At 36.5% G+C, this 18,961-nt stretch overlaps 1 protein-coding gene across 2 annotated transcripts in view; it reads right to left on the bottom strand.

Moving 5' to 3' along the window:
• The window catches only part of AMMECR1 (AMMECR nuclear protein 1), a 138,644-nt gene that overhangs the window by 11,708 nt on the left and 107,975 nt on the right, over nt 1-18,961 (bottom strand). For both annotated transcript variants that reach the window (XM_049767606.1, XM_049767607.1), the window contains one exon: nt 10,835-10,949. In XM_049767606.1, the coding sequence (XP_049623563.1) occupies nt 10,835-10,949 (115 nt within the window). The remainder of the gene's footprint in view (nt 1-10,834; nt 10,950-18,961) is intronic.

The following is an 18,961-nucleotide window of genomic DNA, read 5'->3' as shown; positions in this document are numbered from 1 at the left end:
CTCATTCTCCATGGACCAATTCTTGGTTTTTGTGGCGCTTACCAAAGGACCAATTAGTGCCTATTTTGGATCAAGTAGGAGACTCAGACATCATCTCTATCAGGAATACAAGCCTGCCAATTTGTTGCACAAAGACCACAATTATCTGATAAGATTGATTCTACTAGCAGACACATAACTCTAAAATACCTAAACTAGCTGATAATCATCCCCATACACTTTTAAAGAATCAGAAGGGGGGATCAACTTCAATAAAGAGGTGCTTTAAAAAGCTATGAAACCAAGCATGTTTATCATTTGCCATGAAAGAACCTGTTTCCACGCTAAGGTTTAACAGAGAACAAGTTACAACTGAGTATAATTAAGTAAGAAAAAAACCAATTATCTGTAATTATTAATTACAATGCACTTTCCTTAAAAAACAGAACATCCAGAAACTTTTCCACGGAAGTTCAGGCAACATAGGTGACCTTTAAAGAAAAAGCCTGCTTTTCTTTTTTTTCTTTTCTTTTCTTTTTTTTTTTACCACCCTGTGCCCCAAAAGCCTGCTTTTCATCAAAAGTTGATGAAACCACCTCTTGGCAAACATGACCATATGAAATAAAGTTGTTTGCCTGAGATGAAACTAAGAAAAATCTTAGTCAGGTTAGACTTGTACATTGAATAGCTGGCTAAATTTGATTTTACTTAGTCTCCAAAGAGATTTTTTTTGCCTTAAAGTTACATTTAAGTTTTGGAATACTGTATGCCTAAAACTCAATCATGAATAACTTTGTAATTCGCAGTGACTCAATAAAAATTGTTATCTCTAAGTTGAGCTTATGTAAATAAATTAATCTTAAAAGCCATGAGGAAGACAATAACCTATAATGAGTTTCACCCTACAGTGAGTCCTGCAAAAGATTTGTCAAGTGGATATATGTACATATATCCCTAATATACGAATTTTGATTTACACATAGCTTATTGTTTTAAAATGGGATGAAGCAGTAATAAAAGAGGCATTCATGCTTTAAAATAATTTTCTTCCTAAAGAGAACTTTTGTGACCAAATATGAAATGTACCATATTTAAAATTGAACTATTCTTCATTTTTGTTGCCTACAAAAATGACAGTAGTCATTTTATAAGGACCCTTTCAGGCCAGAGAGAGAGCACAGCAGAGTGTTTGCATTCCATGTGGCGACCCTGGATGGACCTGGGTTCGATTCCAAGCACAGAGCCAGGAGAAACCCATAAGCACTGCCAGGTGTGGCCCCAAAAACAGAAACAAAAAAAGCCCTCTCATTTTTCTAATTATATAACTATTTATGAAATATTAAGTTAAATATTATTTATTAAATATTAAGTATGTATAAAGTCTTAAAAATCTGGTAACTCAACTATACATTAAATAGGATGATTAAGTACTCAATTTTTAATACATATTCAGAGTTATTAACTCTTTTTCTCTTTCCTCTTCCACTCTTAGCTCTCAGTCTTGTGTTATCATGTGAAAATACTGCTATTAGTCTAGGGGAGTATTAATGAGCAAATCTGACTGCTCTCAGGATTCAGGCCATCTTATAATGTTGACCCAATTGGCTAGTGATGATTCATGCTCTAAGTAAAATGAAACCTAAGTCATTTTCAATGGGGACGTCAGCCAGTACCCATAGATACATCAATTATTATCTAGTCCAACTCTTCTAGCTTTTTAGTGAGAAAACAGATCTAGAAAGGTAATCAAGCTGGGTAGTGGCAGTCAAAGAAAGACTGAGTCCGAGTCCCCGATTTAATAAAATTCCATACACAGGCATGTTGTACAGGAAGGAAAAGAGTATAATGGAATTCCAAGAGAAAGAGCTAGAAGTGTGTGAACGGTAGGAGAATCCGGAAAGTCTCCCTGGCTAAACACAACACTTGAAGAAAGCAGGAAGCCACAGGAGGAGGTCTAAGCATGGAACTAATGCAACTTTTTCTGCATTATGTCACATTCTAGAAGCTACCTTTTCTACAGCTTGCTCCATCATTGGGCTTTTGGTTCACTGACTTTTTGATTCCAGAAAGTTCTTTGCAGAGGGCCAGGAAGCATAGATGTCTTTCCTGATATTCCATAGCACTGGTTTTTACATCTGAAGTAGATTATAAGGTGATGTGGGGAATAAGTTATCTGAACGATAGTGACATTATTACATAAAATCACTAGATTCTTGAGAAGATTTTATAGAAAAAAGCATTTTGCTTTATATATGAAGTATAGTCTTTTATACATAAATCTTTTGGGGGATATACCCAGTGGTGCTCAGGGCTCACTCCAGGTTCTGTACTCAAAGATTACTCCTGGTGAAGTGTGGGTGACAGGGATTAAGCTCAGCCTCCAGATCCATTTATTCATAATTCTTAAAGGTAGGACTCTTTTTTTAAATTTAATTTTATTTTTTTTATGAATTAGGTTTTAAACAGCATCAGCAATACTCAGGGTAACTCCTTACTCTGCACTCAGAAATTATTCCTGATGATGTCAAGGGACCATAGGGGATGTCAGGATTGAACCTGGGTTGGCCACATGCTAGGCCCCTCAGATCCCTTTCTACCCACCCCCACTGCCACTACTACTCACATCCTCCACACCTGGGACTGGAGCTGCTTGGGTCTGGGTGCAAATCCTGTCTGTATGGCCTTCGGCAAGCCACCTCAACTTCTGAGCAATTTTTCCTCATCCATGAAGTGAGGTCAGCACCAAAACGAGGCCAACAATTGAGAAAAGAAAAGGCCACCCCACAGCCAAGTTTTAAGTATTCATTGGCACTGAAGTAGATAGATGGCACGTGTCACCTCTCTGATTTGGAACTCTGCCAGGGGAGGCTCATTATCTGCTTTCTAGAGGAAGAAATGGAGGCTGGAGCCCACAAGACCTGGATGGTGAGGGTATGGCCCAGGTGCAAACCAGGGTCTCCAGAGTTAGGTTCTGACTCTCTCCCCAGCCCTTGCCACTTGGGTCCATAACATGGTAAAAAAGTCTCAGTCTGGGTCAGTTAGGAACTCCCAGAGCTCTCGCAGCCTGTGGTTCTGTCCTCAGTCTTGAAGCATCCCTGTGGAGTGAAAGGCTCTGTTCCGAGGGACATGCTGGGGCTCACCAGATCCATACAGGAGTAGAGGGGATGGCCAGCCACCCACTCCAGGTGCAATGTCCAGCTCCCTCTCTCCTGCTAACATCCTAAGTCTGGAACCCAGGGGCTTGGAGACCCTCCACTACTGACGTGGACACACAGGGGCTCCTTCCTCACCCACTTATCAACACACAGCTACAGAGAACCACACCACAGGTACATCACCTGGGTCGATGAGCCCAGGCCTGGCACATGCAACTAGGCAGTGGAAGGAATTGATATGAGGTCATTGAAGATCGCCACCTCTGCCACATGCATGGGGATCCCCAGTACTCTGGTAGTTCCCAAATTTCTGCTTGTTAGAATGGATGGTGCACCCAAGGCCTCAGTCAGACTGAGGTAGCTTACCCAGGGTGGCTCCATAATGGAAACTTGTCAGCTAGGGAGAAGCGACAGGGGCTTCTAGTGATGTAATTTATTGGTCACAAAACCTTGGCAAACTGACTCCCCAAGCTAGTCAGTGCCAATAGGTGCCAACTAGTGTCAGTCAATGCCAGTCAGTAGAAGTTTTGTCAGTTTGTCTATGCCAATACGTGTCAACCTGTGCCAACTCACACTCATTGATGCTAGTCTAAACAGATTCTACTTGTATCAGTAGGTGCCAACCTGTGTCAGCATACATCAGTTATGCCAGTATATGTATCATCTTTTATTAGGAGTGCCAGTCAGTGTAAGGTAGGACTCAAGTTACATGAGAAACAACACAAGGTGTATATCATAGGAAAAAATAAGGGGGTGGAGTGACAGATCATACATGCACACACACATATATATATAAACATATACATAAAAAGTCATTTGTCTTGGTCACTATGTGAGTCAAACTAACTATCTGTCCATGAAGGAGAACCATTTTCAACGTTTTATTAATAGGAGCCAGAAAGAGCAAACTTTTGATAGAGGTGTTAAGTAAAAATCAGAACATGAATTCTAAAACGTATAATATAATGATGGTAGCAATGTATTAATTTCATGTTTTACCCTCATGAAGGCTATTGTTAAAAGGAATTATAATTATCTATACCCAAACTCAAAAATTGCTTAAGAGGCACACCTTCAAAGATTGCTTACAAAGAGAATTGCAGTTCCCGAATACCAGAAGTCCAGAAAACTCACATACAATAAGAAATGCTCTGATATTTTAGGGACAGAGTTCATTGGACTGGGTGTAGTTCAAAGACAGACTTCAGCACCACACAAGAATCAGGCTTGTATGCCCCACCCAGCAGTGTTTGCTTTCATGTACATTCCAGGTACTAAAAAGAAGCTGTCAGTCTTAGGATGACATGTATTCCCAAAGTGACCGCTTATATAGAACTTGTATATCAGGGATCTAAGGAGTTTCAACATAACAAAACTGCCTTCTGATTTATGAACATGGCACTTATCTCCTGAAATAAGGTGCAAAGCTCATCTCCAAAGCTACAATTTAGAAAATATTTTAACTTCTGTCAGAAAATAGCTACATTACACCCACAGGATCACTTCATAGCATTCTTTTTATACAAGTTATCTTACAAACAAAAGAAATTCATCTCATCTTCTAGATGTGCAAGACGAGATGACATGCGACTATCCTTCCAGTCAAACTCTAGCTATTTTGATATTGGTTTCAGAGCCTTCAGAGCCTTAAAGGAAACATGACTCCCAAATTGTATGATTGTACAAGATCTAGGCACTCAATTCTTTGGAGAATTCCAACATATTCTCTGAACTCTATTGTTTCTAAAGCACCATGTCTATCAATTGTCAGAATTAAAAATTGTGTTAATGGAAGACTAGAAGACAGTGTGATTACATTTACTGTATTCATACGTAAGGTAGATCAATTCCGATTTCTTCCCATGGTAGTAATTCATTTAGAAACAGGTTAGTATTTCAATTTAGGAATTAAATGACCTCCCAAATTAATTACCCAATCTTTCTTATTCCCTCCAGGACAATAAATTCATTATAATTCAGGAAATGATCAACAAAAATGCATAGACTTTTGAATATTTCCTTTGGTTTTAATGAGTATCCAGATTCTTTGAGATCTGCTTATGGAGAAGCAGTGTAGAAATATTGAAAATTACTGCTCTCCCTCTTGGTTATGTGATACAGGGGTGATGCTGGTCTGCATATATAAAAAAAGTTGATCGCTGCTGATTTTAAGTGCTGTGATTTCTATACTGAAGACATATAACATGGCAGTGTTTACAGATTCTGCCAACTCAAAACTGACTGGAAATCAAGTACATCTACATGTGAACCCACTTATCAACCATTCGTTCTATTACCCTGCAGAAGCATTCTAGCCTTTAAAGACATAGAATGGGGTTAATCCTACTTTTCACAGAAAAAGTATCATGTTATCAATAGAGCTTTCCAAACAGGCTTAGTTTGAAGCCTGGGCAAAGAGAGTTTAATAACTACGTCTACAGTAGTTCATGTATTCTTCATCATCTAAAAACTGGTGGCTGTTACTTATCCTGTGTTTCTCATCTTATGACCAGAGACTTAACTAGTTTATTATTGAAATTACCCCTGTATGCTTTGCAACTTCTGGACTTTGACTTCTCCGTGCTTTGATATATTTTTATTCCCTTAAAATGAAGACTTGTACTATAGTAACACACACACTTTAACCAGTGGGGACTGAGGTCTACTGTCCAAATGGTACCTCCAACAGAGTATTCTTGTGTTAGAGGTTTCTGCTTAAATTAAAACATACTGATTATCATCAACTTAAAAATTATCTTTTAAAAATTCTGTAATCACTGATTTTCCTCTCTGGTATAAACACATAGTACTTCTCATTTCAGGTGAAAAGGAGAAACTTACAGCCAACAGGATATTTCATTCTTTTATTTTCTTTTAAGACAACACTTGGCTATACTCAGGGCTCACTCCTGGTTCTGCACTTGGGGATCGTCTACTGGGATTTAGGGACCTTATGTGGTGCAGAAAATCAAGCCAGGATCAGCAGTGTGCAAGGCAAGCACCTTAGCTGCTGTCGTATGTTATTTCCTTCTTGAAAGAGAAGTTACATATGTCTTTAACGGTGTGATATCTCCTAGAGTGAAATCTATACTTTTCCAATATAAATTGGCTCCTCAAAAAGGAACAATGTAATATAATCAGCTTATACACAATGATAAACCATAAGCAAAGATAACCTCCATACTCCTTTTTAATAGTAACTGCATATTCAATTATTTGTTACATAAGTGAGCATGCAGATTTGATACAAAAACATAGTAAAAATGAATGTCTTTGTAGGTTTTTTCAGTTTTACCAACAAATTAAAATTCCTACAGTTATATTTAAGAGTTTTAAATATATACATATGAATTTTATGGTAGTAGGATATACATAACAAGATTCATACCTTAAAGTGTACAATGTAGTGGTGTTAAGGATATTCACAATGGTGTAATATATAATAATATGTAATATAACATTTAATATAGAATGCAGTGCCACCGTAATATCCAGTTTCAGAATTTATTCATCACCCCAAATGGAAACCACATACCCATTAAACAGATGATTCAGTCACCCTCTCCCTCCCAAACCATGGTGACTACTAACTAATATGCTCCTTTCCTCTATGTATTTACTCATTCTGGATATTTCATTTAAATATAATTCTATAGTATGTGCTCTTTAGTGATTGGCTTTTTTTCTCTTGGCATAGTTTCCCAGGTTCATTTGTGTTGTAGCTCGTCTCGATATTTCATTTCTTTTTATGGTTGTATAGTACTAACGACATGGATCTCTCTCCCATTTTCTTATTCATTCATATGCTGATAAAAATTTTAAATTTCTACTTTTGGCTGTTGTGCTCCTGTTGAGCATTTGTGTAAAAGTTTTTGCCTCCGCATCAATTTTCATTTCTTTTGGATCTACTCCTAAAAGAACTATACTAACATACTTTAAAAATAGAAGTTTTTCTCTTTTGCCCTAGCAGTTGACGTTTACAGTAGCAGTGTTTCTCCGGAAGCATTATGAATAATTCCTAGAGACAGGTAGATATTACAGGGACTACAGTTCCTGTCTTGCCAGTTAATCCCTGGTACCACATGGCCTGCAAGCACTACTGGGTGTCACATTGCCAGTGTGGTGCTGGTGTTCTCTGGCACTACGGGAGCCAAGAGCACAACATCCTTGGGCCCTGCCACTCAACTGCTGGCAGGGTTAACTGAGAAAATAACTTTTATAGAGAGAAGACTTTTTTTTTTGCCATAGAGATAGGTTGGGGTAGAGAGGGATGACTGGAGGGTTAATTGGGGAAGCTGATGCCAGGAAATCAACACTGCTCAAGGGAAGGGTGTTGGAATATTCTATGACCAGAATTCAACTATCAACAACTTTTAACTCTATATCTCAAGTTGATATAATTAAAGATTTAAATATAATTTCTATAAAATACTCATGATGCCATTCCACTTTCAATCACTATCTATGGCTCATTTCTTAAAGTTGAAATCCTATTATTATATTTAAGAAAACAAACTTTAGGGGCTGGAGCGATAGCAATAGCAATAGCAATAGCCTTGCAATACAAACTATCCAGATTTTATCCCCAACATCCCTGAAGCACGCCAGAAGTAATTCCTAAGTATAGATCCAGGGGTTACTTATAAGCAGGAGTGGTCCAATCCCCACTAAATGCAATGTCCACCCTTATCTTTGAGAATCAATTTCTCTTATACTAAATATTCAAACTATGACTATCTGAAAAGGATGTTCTTTCCTCTTAGCACAGCAATAATTCTAGCAATACCAGTTCCCTTTCAAATACTGATATATTTAAAGTTAATAAAATGTGATTATGTTTATGTTATTGTTATTTGTTGCCATATTAAATAAAAGCAATAGATTTTTCTGTAAGTTCAAGTTAACCAACAGTGACAAGAAAGCATATCTTTTGCACTGGTGAAGGTGGGTGTTCTTTACATAACTGAAACCCAACCATAATCATGTTTGTAATCAAGGTGTTTAAATAAAGATATTAATTAAAAAAAGAAAAAGAAAATATCAAATATATGTTAGCTCATCAAACTTTAAAAAAAAAAGAAAGAATACCTTCCAATGTTTCCCCATCCTACTCTCCTAACAGAAATCGGATAGATCTTAGAGCCTTAAATCCCAATTAAATTATTCAAGTTAGTTTTAGCTGCAGATACTGCTTAAGTGGGTCAAAGATAGCGTATACTGTGATTACATTCAACAAATCTAGGACTCTACCGTATCTTCTTATGCCCAAACATGCAGACTTTTTTTGTTTTGTTTTGTTTTGTTTTTGGGCCACACCCGGTGACACTCAGGGGGTTACTCCTGGCTATGTGCTCAGAAGTCGCTCCTGGCTTGGGGGACCATATGGGATGCCGGGGGATCGAACCACGGTCCGTCCAAGGCTAGCGCAGGTAAAGCAGGCACCTTACCTCTAGCGCCACCACCCGGCCCCAACATGCAGACTTTTATGCAATAAACACTATGACTATGCTGCACGAGAATATATGTGTATACCCACAAGAACTGAACTTCCAATTCAGTGAGTGCAAGTAAGATGAATGTCTGTAGCTTGTTCATCTCTTCGATATCAGGATTTTTCATCTGTTCTCTCGTGCGTGCTCTCTTTCTCACTCCCATTATCATATATATGTATATGTATACATATACATACGCAGTACCTTGAAATTTGAAATGCAAAAAAGATGTAGTGGCCTTCAAACAGTAAAAGAATGATCTGAACTACAATATTTATTAATAAATAAGGGATAATATGTGGAATAATTTAAAAACAAAGCACAGGAGCATGTTTCTATAATAAACTTAAAGAAAACAAATAACAATATACTTATAGAAAACAACCAGGAGACATTAGAAAGTTTTAAAGATTCCATTTTTGATCTGATGAACACAATCAATTTAATTCTTTACAAAAAAATTGAAAATATTCTTATAGTGCTCCAAAATAACAAGCCTTATTACCCAGAAGGAACTCTTTCATCCTATTATCTGCAGAAAAATTTAAATATCTCTGGTAAAACAATAATCTATAGGTTTTGCAATGATAAATATTAAGAACTTTATAGCTTTTTTCTTTAATTGGAAAATGAAAATGCCCTGCAATAGTCTCCAAAGAATCCAAAAGTCTCCAAAGAATCAGGGCAAAGCCAAAAATAAAATTCTAGTCCAATAAAATGTCAGAACAGTGCTCAGCCACGTAACAAAATATATCACCAGTTAACATGGAAGGTAGTTATTTTTTTTATTAGTTTTGGGGCCACACCCAGTGATGCTCAGGGGTTACTCCTGGCTATGCACTCAGAAATAGCCCCTGATTTGGGGGGATCATATGGGATTCGGAGGATCAAATTGAGGTCTGTCCTCGTCAGCCACGTGCAAGGCAAAACGCCCTAGCACTGTGCTATCGCTCCCGCCCAAGGTAGTTATTTTTAAGAACAGTGGGGATCAAAAAGATAGTATAAGGGTTGCATGCACCTGTGATAGTACATGCCCTGCATACCTGTCCCTTGTTTGAGCTCAGGTACTACATAGTCCCCTACACGTTCAAAAGGTAGAACCATAGAGGCCTCCGAGAAAAAACCCAGGTGCTCTGCTATCTCTCAGCACCACTCAGATGTTTCTGCGACCTGGATCCCAGAGACCTCACAGCACCAGTGACATTCTCAGCCCTCCTGCTGAAGTGTCAATCCAACTGAACTGTCAGGCTGAGAGCTGGTTCTTTAATCATCACTTGGGAGAACGAAAACCGCCCAGTAGAATTAAAGCCTGTCAGAGCATAATGAGAGTTATGTCATGTATGTGTGTGCATATGAGAGGACGCTATGTTAATCATTCAGCTCCTTTTATATTAAAGCACAAATCTGTGCTTTGTATAGACCTCTTTTCTTTACTCTGAGGAGTATCAGATGCCTTATGGTAGGGACCAAATTTTATCACTTTTGTACAGATATCACAGTTTGTTGAATACAGTGGACACTCAGTAATGTAAATGTGTTTGAAATTATAAATACAATTTCATAAACAGGCAACTTTCTCCTCTCACTACCAAAGCAAGTCATGGGGAGGCTGCTGAACTTTCTCAAGAATACAATCCCATAAAGGAAAAATATAATCAATAAAGGTTACTCTTATAATGGGAATGCTCAGAAATAGCTGAGATATAATCTTAATACTATTAGCATGCTCATAATTAAGGTAGTCACGAATTAGTTTAGCATTATTGGACTCCAGCTAACTAAATATCCTGTCATTATACACTAACTGATTTCCTCAACTAGTATATTATCCTAATTTCTGGTACCTTGTTTCTGGGGTGTAACCTCCATCTGATTACCTAACCAAAGTGCCCTGATATGTTAAAACAGTAATGACTCACAAACAGTCCTTCTTAATCACCATAATCAGCTTGTAGGAGGTACGAAGATAAATTGATAACAGTAAAATGAACATAAAATGCAGATTAGAGATGAAAACATCACATGGCATTTTGCTTATTTTTTTAAAAAAAATTATTCTCATTTTTGATTTCACAGTGTGGCATGCTGATCCATTTCACTTTTGCTTTCAATACAATAGAGATTGGGTTGAAAGAGTTATTTCCCGGGTCGAATGATAAGACTTGAGCTTTATCTTCAACTTTCTTTCAAAATGTTATGTAGCCTTACCTCCCAGTCCAGGTAATCACAGACATCTTCAAAGTTAGTGAGCAGAGACACAGAGCAGAACAGCCGTGGCAACTCATCCCTGGTCATTGGAGGAAAGCGGCTATCTTTAAGGGCACTGTGGAAAAGAAAGCGAATGTTAAAGTCATCACTAGATGTAGGAGTTCTTATTTCAAAAATCAGACCTTCGTTGGCAAAAGACAACATTTTTGTTCATTTGGGGGCCACATCTGGCAATACTTAGGGTTACTCCTGGCTCTACACCCAAGAATCTATGGTGGCGGTGCTGGGGGAATCATTTGTGATGCCAGAGATCAAACCTCGGCCAACCATTTGCAAGGCAATTGCGTTAGTCCCTGTACTATCTCTCTGGCCCTAAGACAAAACACTTTTTTAAAATCAATAAGGAGCAAAAGATGTCAATCATCTTTTTTATTTTGTTTTGTTTTGTTGCCATAGCTGCCAATGTTTAAGGGTTACTCCTGACTTTGCAATCAGGAATTATTCCTGACAGGTCTCTGGTAACCATATGCTAGGGAACAAACCCAGAGGGGGGGTGCATGCTTATGCAAACACTCTACTTGTCCTGTAATGCAGACAACTCAGATTCCAATCAACTTAAAAAAATTAAAGGCATCCAAAAACCACCACTGTTTTAAAAACTGTTTTTACCAGCCAATCACATAACCAGATCAATTTTAAAACAACAAATAATTACATTTATTATATAATTATTTCCAAGCATTTTTCCTGCTACATATAGAATGAGAATGCTTTATTTTTTTCTGAGGAAAAAAATTAATGCACACTAGTGGAAAATTATGGGGATAATTTTGAATTTCACATTGGAGGAAAACATGTGAATGTATGCATATATATCAATGTATGCACATAAGTATTTTAGGTTGTAAAAATATTATGAGGTTGACCAGTTACCAAAGAATAGTACCCAAACAGTTCAAAAGATCAAAATTTCATTTTCTTGAAGCAAAAGAAATGAAGGAATATGAATATAATCAGGAAATTATAGAGTCAAGCATACTAACAAGGATTTCAAGGCCCCCTATAAAGGGTAATTCAAGATATGACTCAAATTTTGAAAACTACAGGAAATAGAGCTAATCTAGGGAATAAAAGTAGGGTTCAGAGACCACTAACCACAGCAATGGATCTCTGAGAACACTAACTCTGATTGGGTCCTGTAATCAAGGATACCACAGTGCTGAGGGGAAATAAGAACACTGTAAAGAGCAAGCATGTTAGAAGGCTATAATTCTTTCTTCCTGTTATAATAAAATAGAGAGAAAATACATACATTCATATACATACAGAGGCACTGTGTGTTTTACTTTTTTATAAGAAACCATTTCCTAGTCAGAACAAACAGACTTCTGATCATCCACTGTAATAATGACAGTGCTAGAATTTGTATCATTAATCTTCAAAAGTCCTGTATAGAAGCCAGGATAAGAAATGATTTTTATAGATTAATACCTAGTGGTTATAAATGCAAAGCCTATACACTACTTAAGTGATGACAAAGTTCCAAGTAGTTAGTATTCCTGATCATTGTCATTTCTGTTATTTTCTTTTTTATCATTAGACTATTTTTTTCCTTTTCCTCTCTTCCTCTACATTATAGAATCCATCCACCACCAAATACCATATTTGCCGGTGTATAAGACAACCCTTCAGCCCATAAAAAACTTCCGAAAAAAACTTCCGAAAAGTCGGGAGTCATATTATATGCTGGTATACAGCATGCTGAAACTTGTTCCAGCTTCAGGGACGAGTGATCCGCACCCCTCTTACTATTAAGAAGTAACTTATTTTTAAGACTTTTAGGAAGTTTTTCATGGATTGAAGGGTCATCTTATATGCCGGCAAATACGGTAACTATATTTGTTCAATATTTTCAATTCCATTATAGTAATCATCACATCCCACTCTACAAAGGAAAATGCGTATAAAATGATATGGAAATATTACATTTCAGGAATAAACTTTTTAACATTCAAGTAGTCAATTTTAACCAGAAATCAGGAAATCAGTAATAACTCATAATCTAGAAGAGCAATTCACTGTTTTTAATTTGATACCATATATTTCTTCTAGTTTGACTTCCTTTATTTTACTACTTGGAAATAAAGTTCTACTTGCCAGTTCTCATTCATGGCCAAGGCAAAGACTCAAAAGGGTTTGTTGATACATATGCAAGCATATGTTGGAAAAATATTCTAAAACACAAGTCCTGATTGTCAGTACCTGCCTAAAGCACTGAAGAAGTTGACTTCATTTTTAGTGGTAAAGTATCTTTATATAATGTATGTATGTATACTAGGCTCATGTCTTCTGCTTTTTCCTTCAGAATCAGTACTTTCTTGACTTTTTGCCTAGATCTATTGATAAGAATGAGAATAAAGATACACGTTGCCAGATCATAGAACAGAGCAAAATGGTATTAAGTAGAAAGATAGTTGCAATGCAAGGATTCATTAGGAAGTAAGAAAACAACCACCTAATAGCCCAACCAGACAGCTCAAAATCTAGAAAAAATAAGAAACCCCAAACTAGCAGAAGAAAGGAAAATAAAAATTAGAGAATAAGTTGATGAAACAGAAACTAAAAAAATTTCAAAAGATCAATGAACCTAAGGGCTAGCTGTCTATTTTGAAAGAATAAATAAGACTGATAAACTTTAGGCTTTATATATTATATCAAATTAACAAAGAAAGAGAAAACTCTAGTAAACTGAACAGAAATAAAGGAATATGTCATAACAGCTAACACATAAATTCAAAGAATTTCAGGGATTATTTTGAGAATCTTTATGTGATAAAAATGAAAAGCATAAAACCTAGATACATTTTTGACTCCTATAGCCATCATAATTGAATCAGGATGCAACAGCACCTGAATAAGTCGTTCCTAGCAATTAAATTGAAAGACCAATATAAAGCCGACCCAAAAAGAAAAGCTCAGGCCCCAGTGGGTTTACTAGTGAGTTCTTCAAACCTTCAAAGTACACCTCCCAACCCTTTTTCAGGGTCTTTCAGAAAATTAAGAAATGAAATCCTAATGAACAACTATGACAATGCAAACATTACTCTGATACCAGAAGCAGACAGAGACATCAAAAAAAGGAAAATTAAAGACCTATGTCAATAAAGAAAACTGTTACTAAGACCTCACCAAATATTAGTAAACCAAATTCAATAATACATCTATGACCAGCTGAGACACAAGGGTGAATGACTTAATATATGCAAGTAGATTAACATAATACACCACACCAATATAAAAAATAAATTTCATTTACCCAAAGCCATTTACCCAAGCCCAAAGCAAATATCATACTAAACTGGTTAAAAAATGAAACCTTTCCCTCTAAGAATAAAGCAAAAGAAAAGGCTGTCCATTTTTTATCACCACTATTCTATATAGTATTAGAAGTCCTGGACATAGCAATTAGGCAAGAAAAATATATTACGGGCATCTAGAATAGAAAAGAAGTCAAACCCTCGACTTGACTCTAAATGTTGTTCAGGAGAGTGTAATCTTGGTTTGTGCAGCTTGGAATCATGTGTGCAACATGTCATAAAATGAGGATAAATGCTCACTTCCAGTCATACAACACAACTCTGACCAAAATGGTTCCATCTCTTCAGATCTTCAGAATTTAATTTCTGGATGCAGAAAAAATCATGGAGAGAGGACGGCAGCAGTAGCAGCTGCTTCAGCAGCAAGAGTGAGCCTGGAGATGCCAAGAGCATCTCACAACAGTAAGAATTGCATTCACCTGACATACTAAAAACAACCAGTGTTGGTGGCGATGTGGGAAAAAAGGAATCCAATGCTGGTGGAAATATTAAATGGTACAGTCCATTTGAAAAACAACATGGACACTTGTCAAGCATAAATACACCCTATAAAATGATCTCACACTGTGGATGGAGCAGCAGGACTTTTGGCCACAGTTGACATTCTAATGGTGAGTGTGTTGCTGAAATGGTCGTTTGCTTTTGCGTGAAACCCTATTATCTATGTTGTATGTAAAATAAAAATTGAAATAAACAAAAACAAATTCTAAAGCAGATCAAGTCCATTAATAAAAACCAAAAGGCCAATCCTATTTTGTTTTCCTGTTTAAAAAGAAACAGTAAAAGAATAAAGAGCCTTTAACCAAAGAGTAATATAAAAAAACAATTTTACATTTTTAGATTTTTGTTTAGGATTATTGATATTTTATTGTGGCATAAGATAAATACATTTTATATGCACAATTCTATGGCATTGAAATCACTAGTGATCTAATTATACATTAAAATAACTTAGGTGAAGCCATAAACACTAGTGATCTCTAGTAGGACTTTTTAAATCTTGCACCACTGAAACATGGTAAAAAATAACTAAAAACTAAAAACTAAAAAATAACCCTATATTCCCAGCCCCCCCAGCCTCTGCAAAATACGTCAAATACATTACTACAATTTTAGTAATCATAGTAATATAATTGCTAATGTGTTTGATACATAACAACTTCACTGAAGTGTAAATCCTATAACACAAACATTTCCCTTTTAATATATAGTAATGAGTGTTTTTCATATGCTAATAGAGTTGTAGAACCATCACATTATTCAATTTTAAGACATTTTCATCGTACCAAAAGGAAATTCCCATACCTATGAGCAATCCCTCTCCCGTTCTTCCTTCCCCCAAGTTCTTGGCAACCACTATCACTATTCTACTTTCTATCGCTAGGGCATTGCCTGGATCATTTCACATAAGTGAAATCATACAATACGTGGCCATTTTAGTAAGGAGTTGAATTATACACAGCTGTGCTTACTCCTGGCTCTGTACCTGAGGTAGTGCACTAGGACTATATGTGGTGCCAACAACCAAACTGGGGTTAGACATACATAAGGCAAGTACCTTAAATTCTGTATTCTCTCTCTATAGTCTTTTGTGTCTGGTTTCTTTCATTTATCATAATGTCTCAATTTTTGTCCATGATAAAGCATGTATCAGTAAATCATTCTTTCTCTTGCCTAATCCTATTCAATTATGTGTACATAATACATTTTGTCTGCTGATTGACATTTGAGACGTCTCCACACTTTGGCTGCCAGGAATTAACAGCTATGAGCATTCATTTGTGTGTTTTTATGCAGACATATGCTTTAGATATCTCAGAGTAGAATTGTTGAGTTACTCTGTTTTCCTTTTTTGAGAATTCAACACATTTTCACACAGAGGAGACAGCATTCTGTGACACATACATGAAGTGCCCAAAAGTTCCAATTTCCCCACAACCTCAATATTTGTTGTCTGCTTGCTTACAATTGCTGCACCTCCTTTAATGGAGAGCTACCTGTAACTAGTTCTGGTTTTAACAATAAAACAATACATATATATTGAAGCTGACATACAATAACTATCAACATTTTGAGGTACATTATTTTGATTTTCTAGCAAATAAGTGAAAGGTATTCAATCTAATTCAAATCAATGGCATTATTAAGAATATAAACACAACGAAAGATCAGGCTAACATGGTTTATTTGTTATGGAGACTGTGGGCCAATTATTCTAAGGATGTTTAGAACAAATAAGCATGAAAATGCTAGCATGACTAACAAAAAGAAAGTAACAATCATGTCTCAGACAAAAACTGAAATGTGTTGACTTCAAAATTCAGAATTAGTGATGCTACATTGTGATGAAAATAATCTGATTTTACAGAAACACTCCCATAAGACTTTTAGTTTTTGAATTTTTATCAACTCTCATCTTCTATTTTTGTCTTTGGGCCATACCAGGCAGTATTAGAGGTTACTCCCAGCTCTGTGCTCAGGGAGCACTCTTAGTGGAGCTCAAGGAACTATATTGGTGCTAAGGATCAAAACATTCCAAGTCTGCCCTTTACCTACTGTATTATCACTCACACCCCACATTTTTGGCAGGACGGGCATGGGGGGAGTTCATGGTGCTGGGCATATGAACCAGGGTTGCGGCCTTTCAACCACATGCAAGACAAGTGCCTTACCTACAGAACACTCTCTGGACCTACCTAAATTTCCAAAACAGTTAGTAAAATTCCCAAAGAAAGGAATCCCTCGGTGTTTAGGGGAACGAACTAGCAAGGAATTTAAAATGCTTAGTGGGTATTTTAAAGGATCGTAAAAATATAGAAAACACAAATGGCAACTAACTTGAGTAAGAATTACAAGGATAATATGGAGAGCTTATAAACCAAAAGATTCAGTTTCCTCAGTTATATTCTTTCTCTTTAGTATATAGAACATGTAATATGAAAGTCAAATCTTTATTTGAGAAGAGTTATTTTCTTGAGATAGCCCAGCTAGTTAGCAAGGCACGTGGGGATACAGCCCCATTCTCGAATGTGAGTCTAAAATTATTTATAATATCCCACACTGTATTTGCCACCTTTGAATGGTTTGTTTTTATTTTACAATTAAATGTTTGCCTTACTTGGCCATTCTGATCATACTGTCCCTGCCTTTCCCTAAAGAAGAAGTAAATAATAATTTAGCACCATTCAGTGGTAGCCAAGAGCTACAGAGCTACACTTCCTACTACTTGAAATCTTAAGGATCAAAACGATTTTAAAATAATATTGTCCATGAAAGTATTCTATAGCAAAGTATTGTCTGACAATTGAAATTGCAGACAGTCTAAGGTACTGACAAACAAAAGGTGCCTCAAAGTATCTCTCTCCCCGTCACAGCCTGTTTGGGGAGACCAAACGAGATGTCGGGAATTAAACCTGGCTTGGCTGTATGTATAGCTAGTACCTGCTCACTATACGATCTCTCCAGCCCCCAAAGGAAATCGTTTTCTCTGTTTCAATATTACTAGGGACAGAAAGCAATTTGTGTACAAAGCCAGATGGCTGTTCCACCATGCACATGATGGAAGGTTACCGTTTAAAAAATTTTAATTCACATACCAAATTCAAATAAATTCCATTTAAATGGCACATTCCCAAGAATATATTTCACTTAAGAAACAATGTTAACATCTGCCAATGTTAACACCTAATGTTAAGCAGCACTTTAATGAAATGATGATTAAAAAAAGAATGAATTCACCTGTCAAATCATCAAAATGTTTATGACAGTACTTGGAAAATATGAGAGAAAAATTGTAACCTCTGGAATGAGACAAAACCATAGATATTATAAGGCTTATCATCTCAATATAGGATGCAATTAGATCATGTAAGTCAATCTAAGTAGTCATTCACTCATGTGTCTATGCATTCCTTCAATTTTTTAAACACTGATGACTTACATCAATTAGTCAGTAGAAAATGACTGCATTGAGAGAAGGACTCTGTGTTATATGCAATCATGTTCAGAAAACCTGGGGATATTGGTGGAGGGTAGTGGGAACTGCTAAAGGGGTTGATGTTGGAACACTTGTATGCCTAAAACTCAATCACAAGTATATATCCATGTAACTTTATCATTCACTGTGACTCAATAGAAATCAATTAAAATCTGAATGCCCTCTTTGGATAGGCGACGACAAGCAAGTCAACCATACATTAGCGCTTTTTAAAAGGGAAAATGCTTCTTCCAAGGTTTAGTCACAAAGAAATTCTGCCATTCTTCATCAGAAAACTTGGAATAGAACGTGTATGTGACATGTCTGAATTATGGAAACTTCAAATACCAGAATCTTAAGCCTCAATTAGAAAAACTAACCGTAACAACTATTTCATATTAATTAGCAATTTTAACATCCCATTAAAATAAATCAGAAATGGAATATAACCTGGAATTAATCAAACTTAAGGATAGATAAAAGGAACAAAGAATACAGTTGTGGTTAAAGAAGGAAGAAAACCGTATAGCTCAGAGAAGGCTATGATTCAAAAGAAAAAGTACAATTGCAAACAATATCATAACTATAAGTAACGATGGAAAAGAAGTGCGAGGCAAAGAAAGTAGAATTGAAAACTAAACAAATGGACAAGGGCAAAAAGCATGGAAGAGTGGAAGGACCGAGAGAAAGGGCAATACAGTGAAATGCCTAAGTTAGCAGGATTCACTTTGGCTTTACAGCTGTGGTTTCCAAACATACTTGCCACCCTTCCTC

The sequence above is a fragment of the Suncus etruscus genome, chromosome X (genome assembly GCF_024139225.1).
Source record: "Suncus etruscus isolate mSunEtr1 chromosome X, mSunEtr1.pri.cur, whole genome shotgun sequence".
In the NCBI taxonomy this organism is placed as follows: domain Eukaryota; kingdom Metazoa; phylum Chordata; class Mammalia; order Eulipotyphla; family Soricidae; genus Suncus; species Suncus etruscus.
This window is presented reverse-complemented; position numbering and strand designations above follow the sequence as displayed.